This window comes from Rattus norvegicus, chromosome 19 (genome assembly GCF_036323735.1).
Source record: "Rattus norvegicus strain BN/NHsdMcwi chromosome 19, GRCr8, whole genome shotgun sequence".
NCBI classification, from domain to species: domain Eukaryota; kingdom Metazoa; phylum Chordata; class Mammalia; order Rodentia; family Muridae; genus Rattus; species Rattus norvegicus.
The window spans coordinates 41,371,439-41,380,061 of record NC_086037.1 but is presented as its reverse complement, the minus strand read 5'-3'; the positions used below and the strand labels follow the sequence as shown (position 1 = coordinate 41,380,061).

The 8,623-nt window shown below is 56.3% G+C and overlaps 2 protein-coding genes across 4 annotated transcripts in view; one reads left to right on the top strand and one right to left on the bottom strand.

Moving 5' to 3' along the window:
- The first annotated feature begins 468 nt into the window (after positions 1-468).
- On the top strand, positions 469-5,079 carry Ptger1 (prostaglandin E receptor 1). 2 transcript variants are annotated; one of them, NM_001278475.1, is made up of 3 exons: positions 1,778-2,052; positions 3,006-3,973; positions 4,399-5,079. In NM_001278475.1, exons 2-3 carry the CDS (start codon positions 3,023-3,025, stop codon positions 4,663-4,665), a joined length of 1,218 nt encoding a protein of 405 aa, NP_001265404.1. In that variant the 5' UTR covers positions 1,778-2,052; positions 3,006-3,022; the 3' UTR covers positions 4,666-5,079. The 2 variants fall into 2 exon arrangements, with proteins under 2 accessions (XP_038953429.1, NP_001265404.1); XM_039097501.2 differs by having other exon boundaries at positions 469-3,973; positions 4,399-4,665.
- Positions 5,080-5,229: 150 nt separating this feature from the next.
- Positions 5,230-8,623, bottom strand: part of Pkn1 (protein kinase N1) — a 27,978-nt gene continuing 24,584 nt past the window's right edge. Inside the window, exons 14-22 of one of the 2 annotated variants that reach the window (NM_017175.2) lie at positions 8,515-8,590; positions 8,334-8,425; positions 7,202-7,378; positions 7,020-7,082; positions 6,830-6,906; positions 6,411-6,553; positions 6,046-6,153; positions 5,868-5,948; positions 5,230-5,505 (exon numbers count right to left, since the gene is read on the bottom strand). In NM_017175.2, coding sequence (NP_058871.2) covers positions 5,302-5,505; positions 5,868-5,948; positions 6,046-6,153; positions 6,411-6,553; positions 6,830-6,906; positions 7,020-7,082; positions 7,202-7,378; positions 8,334-8,425; positions 8,515-8,590 — 1,021 coding nt within the window. In that variant the 3' untranslated portion in view covers positions 5,230-5,301. The remainder of the gene's footprint in view (positions 5,506-5,867; positions 5,949-6,045; positions 6,154-6,410; positions 6,554-6,829; positions 6,907-7,019; positions 7,083-7,201; positions 7,379-8,333; positions 8,426-8,514; positions 8,591-8,623) is intronic. The other variant, XM_006255245.4, reaches the window with a different exon arrangement.

Here is an 8,623-nt window from a genome sequence, read left to right as displayed (position 1 = left end):
CTCCCATTTGAGTGGAGGTTGTTAACCCTGGTTCCTTCTCCCTTAGTCAGTGGTGGGGGGTGGGGGTGAAGGAGGCAGTGGCTTTTGTATCAACACACACGCCCTTGGATATAGAGATTTTACTGTGGGAGCTGTTTGACTCTGGGGCAGGAGGGGTGGCCAGGGGAAGAATGCAGCAGCTGAAATCTATCCTGGATTCCAAATTGAATTAGGAGTTGGCTGCCCCACCGCCCCCTCCCCCTGGCTGGAGGCCATCAAGCTTCCAGGCAGTGCTGAAGTTTCTGGCTAGCTTGGGGTTCAGACCTGGTCCCCACTCACCAAGGCCTCACATATGCTCCTATTGTGTGAGAAGGCTACACCTAACCCCTCTGTGGCAGCAAAGCCTGTTGCGCTGTTACAGCACCCAGGTTGTGCCCGGTTGTACTTGGGGCACAGTGCTTCACAGAGACATAAACCTGCCAAGCTTGTTTTGACAGACCATTTTTATCCTAGGATTTAGGGAGATCAAGGAAAGGGTGGGGTGGGACCCTGGCCAGACTTTGGGAGAAGGAAGGCAATTGGAAAAAGGGGAGCCAGGCCAGAGATCTCTCTAGCACCCGGTAGGAATGTTTGGGGGTGAGCCTAGCAGCGGTGCTGCAGGAAGGCTGAGTGGGGCTGGCTCGCTGGTACCAGGCAGAGATGAGTATCCTGGATATGGGACAGAGCCCTGCAGGTGGCTACTTGCCAGCGGTCATTTGCCACACCTGATCTCAGGCCCGTTTTCATTGCTGATTGTGGAACCCATGGCTTCACACATGCTCAGGATGCACTCCGTCACTGAACTGTACCCCAAGCCCCGTGCTGGGGTCTTGCATGTCTGCTGGGCGCAGCTGGGATTGTGTGGCTTTGTTGGGTGGAGCCATGTGTAGTGGATGGTTGGTGGCCAGGGCGAGCCAGAGCTGTGAGTATTGTGGGTGAGCCTTGGGTCCTCTGAGTTTCAGGGAGCTGTGTTCAGTGTGTTCAGTGGGGGTTCAGGATAAACAGCCAGCCAGGCCTTAGAGATGTGATTATGTGTCTCAGGACAAGTTCTTGGGGTCCATGGGCATTGGTCTGAGGGGGACTACATCAGGAGGTGTGCTCTGGGGCTGGGAACAGATTTACAGTGCCAGTGAGATTTACCTCCAGTGCCGAGGTGTGGGCAAGCATCAATTTCAAGGGTCCGTATTGGGAATAGATGTTACAGTCCGCAATGGTGAGTGCTCTCCAGTGTTTACTTCCCATTACGATGGATCTGACAGTGGCTGCATGGGCCCCTTTTCAAGATAAAAGGTGAGGCATAGCTATGGGTTCAGGGTTAGAAAGACTCAGGTACCCTGCGAATTGCCCTCCACATCTTAAGGCAGATGATAGCCTGGCTCCCCTGAGCCATTTAACCAGCTCCCTTTCTCCTAGGAGGACTCCCTGTTTGCCCTGGCCTAGGCTGCCCTCTGCCCAGCTGTGACAACAATAAAGGCAAGGGTAGGAGGCTTTGCTAGCACCCATCACACAGGCAACTCCCAAACCCTCAAGCCCAAGGAGGACAACCCCCACCTTCCCCCCACCACACACACACTCACCCCCGCCCCCCTCACGGGAGTTCATAGCCCTCCCAGCTCGCCCCAGGCGATGCTCACATTTTCCAGTGTTTAGATTTTTATCCACTTTATTAATGAGGCGGGCAAGAGGCCCGGGTGAGGGTGTGGGGGTTTGCTCCTGTCCCGCTCAGAGGAGGGGGTCACAGAAACCAAACCAATTCAGAAAACTTCAGTCCTTGAAGAGAAGGAGCTGGGCCCAGTTGCCCTGACCATTGCCAGCTGTAGAGGTTTTGCCCACTCAAGGCTCCCAGCCCCAGAGGGCAGACATGCATGGGGTGGAGCAGCCCCTGGAGGCCAGTGGAGTGCGGGTGGAGGCGGCACGGAGCCGAGGAGCCGCCCCAGGAAGAGGGAGCGGCCTGCCGGGAGCCAGGGAGTAGCTGGAGTGGGCAGCAGGAGCCAAGTTCCAGGCCATGGGGACCCTGCATCCTGAGCGCACTGGGTAAGAAGCTGGGACGTGATGGATGGCAAGCCAGAGGAGGAGAACTCTAGCCATCCTGCTCTCTTGCTGTTTTATGGCTCTCAGCCCTAAGCTGTCCATCTCCTCTCAACGAGAGAAAGGACAAGCCAGAGGCTGGTTCAAATAGGGACGTGGGATGGGCATCTGAATGAGGCAATGCCAGACTGGTGAGAGATTGCCATGAAGACAGGGAGGCAACAGAGATGGGATTATGGAAAAAGAGGTGGACCCATGGGGTCTGAGAGCACCATAGAGATCAGAGATGGGTTCGTGGCAGCCGGGGGCTGTGGGAACAGAGAGGACCTCGGAGACAAGAGATCAGGCAGAGAGGCCTCGGGGCACAGGAATGGGTCTAAAGGTGTAGAGGTGTGTTGTTTGGGGAGAAATGAAACTGCAGATTGAGTTAGTACCACACGGCCATTGGAAGAGATGAACTATAGTGGTGGAGGTGTCGGGACATGGACATCAAGGACAGAGTTAAAAGGTGACAAAAGCTGGTCACGGTGGTGTGAGCCTTTAATCCCAAGACACAGCAGGCATAGGCAGGCGGGTCTTTGAGTTTAAGGTTAGCCTGGCTGGTTCCAGGGCAAGCCAAGGAGACTTCTGAAAAGGAGCAGTGGGCAGGCGGACATGAGGGTTGAGATTGGGATTAGAAGCCAGTAAGTGTCTAGTCCACCGGGCCACAGACCAGGAAACTGATGGGTGGAAACCAGGAGGTGGGGGTGGGGTGGAGATCAGGACAGATACCAGTGACCTGTGCCAAGTCAATCAAGCCCCCCCAGCAGATGTGAGGGCAGAGTGAAGCCCGGCGTAAGAGATGAAGGCAGTGACAGGTGAAGTGGGATCTGAAAGGGAGCAGCCAAGGTCATGTGGAGGTGCCCTGGGCACAGAAAGTTGGGACACTACCTCACTGTGCCCTCTTTTTATCTACGCAGCCCTCTTGGCCACTGATATGAGCCCCTACGGGCTTAACCTGAGCCTAGTGGATGAGGCAACAACGTGTGTAACACCCAGGGTCCCCAATACATCTGTGGTGCTGCCAACAGGCGGTAACGGCACATCACCAGCGCTGCCTATCTTCTCCATGACGCTGGGTGCTGTGTCCAACGTGCTGGCGCTGGCGCTGCTGGCCCAGGTTGCAGGCAGACTGCGGCGCCGCCGCTCGACTGCCACCTTCCTGTTGTTCGTCGCCAGCCTGCTTGCCATCGACCTAGCAGGCCATGTGATCCCGGGCGCCTTGGTGCTTCGCCTGTATACTGCAGGACGTGCGCCCGCTGGCGGGGCCTGTCATTTCCTGGGCGGCTGCATGGTCTTCTTTGGCCTGTGCCCACTTTTGCTTGGCTGTGGCATGGCCGTGGAGCGCTGCGTGGGTGTCACGCAGCCGCTGATCCACGCGGCGCGCGTGTCCGTAGCCCGCGCACGCCTGGCACTAGCCCTGCTGGCCGCCATGGCTTTGGCAGTGGCGCTGCTGCCACTAGTGCACGTGGGTCACTACGAGCTACAGTACCCTGGCACTTGGTGTTTCATTAGCCTTGGGCCTCCTGGAGGTTGGCGCCAGGCGTTGCTTGCGGGCCTCTTCGCCGGCCTTGGCCTGGCTGCGCTCCTTGCCGCACTAGTGTGTAATACGCTCAGCGGCCTGGCGCTCCTTCGTGCCCGCTGGAGGCGGCGTCGCTCTCGACGTTTCCGAGAGAACGCAGGTCCCGATGATCGCCGGCGCTGGGGGTCCCGTGGACTCCGCTTGGCCTCCGCCTCGTCTGCGTCATCCATCACTTCAACCACAGCTGCCCTCCGCAGCTCTCGGGGAGGCGGCTCCGCGCGCAGGGTTCACGCACACGACGTGGAAATGGTGGGCCAGCTCGTGGGCATCATGGTGGTTTCGTGCATCTGCTGGAGCCCCCTGCTGGTGAGGGGCGCAGTCGCTCCTCAAGCCAAACTCTTTTCTGCCCCCTCTTGGCCTCTGCCCGCTAAAGACCCTGCCTGCAGACAAAAGCCTGCCCCTCTGCTATCCAGAACCCTTACCTTTTTCACTCTCTTTGGGAATCTCTGTAAATAGTTTCACCCACTCAAGCCTTTCAGTACACTTTCTACGCCCCTCCTGCTCCATCCATTCATAGCCTTCCTCCTCCCCAGCTTTTTAACTTTTCTTGAGTCCAGTGTGTGTTGGGATACTGGGTCTTCTCTAGCCACTCTCCGCAGTCACTGAGGACCTTTGCTTAGTCACTCTCCTTCCCTCACAGATTCTCTGCCCTGCATGGCTCACCCGTCCTGACCTTCCACCCCACCCCTTGTCTCCCACTGCTCCACGGCTCACACCTGCTTCTCTCGCAGGTATTGGTGGTGTTGGCCATCGGGGGCTGGAACTCTAACTCCCTGCAGCGGCCGCTCTTTCTGGCTGTACGCCTCGCGTCGTGGAACCAGATCCTGGACCCATGGGTGTACATCCTGCTGCGCCAGGCTATGCTGCGCCAACTTCTTCGCCTCCTACCCCTGAGGGTTAGTGCCAAGGGTGGTCCAACGGAGCTGAGCCTAACCAAGAGTGCCTGGGAGGCCAGTTCACTGCGTAGCTCCCGGCACAGTGGCTTCAGCCACTTGTGAATGTGCCCAAAGCTAGGCCAAACCATTCTGGGCTCAAGGGTTCAAGGGCATAGAGTCTCAAACTCAGTGTGCCTAGGGTGCTGCATCCTGTGGGTCCGCAACACTGTCACAGCACTGGGGGGAAAGAGGCACCACCGGGGACGAGTACAGTTCGAACGTTGGTCACGAGATGGCACAGATACAGGGGATGCTCCAAACACCAGAGGTGGGATTCCCCAGGCCGGAAGCTTGAAGAGCATGCGCACAATGCTGCAACCTTAGTTCTAAGATTGGGGATCTCCGCAAGTAGAGCAAAGTTCTGGATTCACGTCCCACCTCTGTCGCCACAGTAGACTCTTGCAACTGTTCTGTTCATTTTGGTCTCTGACTCTCCCAAGAATCTCAACACCTTGTACCCACACAGCTTTAAAACCCCAAATGCGCCCCAACGCACCCCTGAGCCCCATTGCATGCCCATCTTGACCTTTCAAATGAGCCCCATCAGTCCTACCCTCAAGAGTCTGCCTTGCCTCTGTCACCTGCTCCAAGCACACTCCCATCCCAGATTGCACACAGAGGCTGAAAATGCATGTATGGAGTAAACCCCAAAGGCTTTTTTAAAAACCAAGAACTCTTGGGCAAGGCAGGGGCTTAGGGCTAATAGCCTCCTGCCACAAAGTCGAAATCCCGGAAGGCCGCCTGCTCCGCAGCTGTCAGGGGCCGTGCATCCCGGGGAGGGCTCAGTGTGGGGGCCTCCCCAGTGAACTCCTCATCGAAGTTGCTGACGTCTGTGCGCCCCGAAAGTGTAGGCACGAAGGGTGGAGGCAGGCGACGGGCCAGCAGGGCATCCCAGTCCAGAGTCTGTGGAGAGAGGACAAAGAGAGTCAAGATGGAGGTTGAGCAGTATGAACGGAAGTCTGGAGATCATCAGGAAGCTGAAGATGCAGAGGGGCTGGGAACTCAGAGAAAGGGCGTCTGGGGTGGTCCAGGGTAAGTCCTGTAATGACAACATGGGCCTGGAGAAGCAGTGGTAGTGATGATTAAGGGTAAGGAAGGGTGCAGACAAACCGAGATAACATTTGAGAGGGATCATGACGGCTGGAGGGTTGGGGCAGGGCAACAAAACTCTTTAAGATACAGCTACTAGATTTGGGGTGGGAATGAACTGGGAAGAATATTCAGGTCCTTGGGGTGGCTGAGAGAATGTAGAGGGGTCTGCTCACCCTGAAGAAAGGCTGTTTTTTCACATCTTCTGCATCACGCTCAGTGGATCCCAACCTCCGCTCTGGGTTCCTCCGCAGTAGCTGTGAGGACGCCTGAGTCAGTCTATTGGATTCCAGTCCCGACACCCCTTCCCAGCCTACCTTGACTAGGTGGTCGAGAGGTGGGAGGTGTGCCTACCCTTCTCATGATGCCGATGGCCTCCGCAGACAGGAAGCGGGGATAACGAACCTCATCATTGACGATGCTGTCAAATACTTCCTCCTCGTCGTCCCCAGGGAACGGAGACTGTGGGGCAGAAAAAGCCGGGTTTTGTAAGATCCCACCTTTAGCCAGTCCAGCATTACCGAAGGACCCCACCCCTCTGGGGCACTCTGGTACCACTGCTAGCTTACAGGGGGTGAGTATCCCACTTTACAATTATGGAAACAGATCAGAGAGGTAGAGCTGGTGGCTCCAGATCATATTTCATGGTAGGAGCAGACTCCCATTTCACTCTGAGGCACATGTATGTTCTCTACAGAAGAAAGGCAGCCCAGACTCACCTCTCCAACCAGCATCTCATAGAGCAATACACCCAGTCCCCACCAGTCCACGGCTCGAGTGTAGGATGTGTCTGTGAGCACTTCCGGCGCCAGGAACTCCGGAGTTCCGCAGAATGTGCTGGTCCGGTCCCCATAGCCCATCCCTGGGTGGGATGGAGAGCAAGGCCATGTGAGCCTATAGTAGCTAAGGGAAGCAGGAGCATGAGATACTCCAAACATCCAGCCAGCCCTACCCCGAGTCAGTATGGGGTGACCCAGATGGGGCTAGAGCTGGCGAACTATCCTGAAGCTGCTAGGGTGAGCAGGTGGCTGACAGCAAAGCCCATAGAGAAGAAAATGTCATCTGACCACCCAGGTACAGCTGCACCAGACGGTAGCCCACCCCCTATTCCTCTCATCCCAGGATTGCAGCCCCTCACCCTCCTTGCAGAGGCCAAAGTCTGCGATCTTGACGTAGCCCTCAGTATCCAGGAGCAAATTGTCCAACTTCAGGTCCCTGGGGAATGGGGTGTCAGGGGATGTAAAGAGGGTGACTGGGTAGGGATCGGGGCTTTGTGCAGAGCTTGACCATGTCCAGTCTGTGGGCAGAACATGTTCTCACATACACACCTGTAGACAATCTTGTGTTCATGGAGGAACTGCAGTCCCAGCACCACACAGGCCGAATAGAAGCTGCAAAGACGCACGAGGTCACACAAGCCTGGCCCCACAGGCACCAGAGACCCCTGAGGCCTGGGCTCCCAGGGCTGTGCAGGAGGCTGTCTCAGGGCGGTGCCGGACGTTAGACTCACACAGCCCGAGGCTCTGAGAACACGTCGCTGTGGATATGCAGCATCAAGTCCCCACCGGCTGAGTACTCCATCACAAAGCACACATGCTCTGGGGTCTGGAAACAGCCGAAAAGGTTCACCAGGAAGGGATGTCCTGCCCTGGTCACGGTCGCCAAAATCCGCTTCTCACACATCAGGCTGGGCAGGAGGCAGAAGTCAGAGAGCCCAGCTGCCCCTGCCCTCCAGGGATCACTCAGATATCTGTTGAGTTGCACAGCTGTGCAACTTTGAGCGATTGAATTCATTTCTCATTTTGGGAAATGGGTAAGTGTACAAGGATCACGCCAACAGCACAGTCCAAGCCCATGCTGGAGACTGGCTTGGGAACCTGTAGGCCCACTCAACAGTGCAGGTGTGAGGACTCAGGCAGCAGGAGGAACAGGGTCTGATGGGGGTGGAGAGGCTACCCTGCCTGTGAGAGGGCTGCAAGCGCAGCCACGGAGGAGCACACGACCAACAGAGGCACCAAGCATCAGGACAGAGGCGCCTTCAGGTGGACACAACTGGACTTCTGCTGCCCGGATCAATGAATAAACTCTTACTTATTTGAGCTTTCGTTCCTGGTTATTAAAGTTCCTGGTCATTAAAAAGGTGGCTGGAAAGTCTAGGGACAGCACAAAGCCTCCACAGAGATCGAGAACTGTGAAGATGCTTTGCCTAGACCTTCTCTTTAATGTACCAGATAGTCGTAAGGGTGAGATCCACCGGCATCTGATGGGTAGACCAGGAGGCTAAGTTCTAAGGGAGGACTGCCCTTCCCAGCATCTGGAAGCACATCTGTTAGAGGCATGACCATGACCCTGACCCCGAACTAAGGCAACCCCAAGACCCAGCGTTTGAGTCCTGAACCTCCTGCCTGTGACTGTGTGACCTCGAGTGCACTGTTAAATCCTGAGCAGGAACGGGGACAATATCAGTCAGTATTCACCCAGGAAAGGGAAGGGGTCACAAATGAGGAACTGTTTCCTGTCAGTACTCACAGGTAAGAGGGATGTAAGTTCTAGTCCATGGATTCCCTCTCACTGAAATGCTCAGTAGAAGACACTCTTGGTCTGTTTTCCAAAAATTCCCAAGGGTCAGGGCAGGACCTCACCTCTCAACCTCATCCCGGGCTACAATGTCACCTTTCTTCAAGGCTTTAATGGCAAAGAGCTCCCCACTGGAGTGGAATTCAGACAGCAGCACCTGGCACACAGAGGACACAGGGGCCTCAGTGGACAGCCTAGGCCCTTGGGGTGAAAACCCTGAGCCCCTAAGTTCTCCCACTGCATCACCTTTCCAAAGTGACCCCGACCAAGCACTGCCAGGAACTTGAAGTCCTCAAGCGTCAGGGGCGACTTCCTCAGGGGACTGTGGAGAAAGAGAGCTGTGGGGACTTGGAGG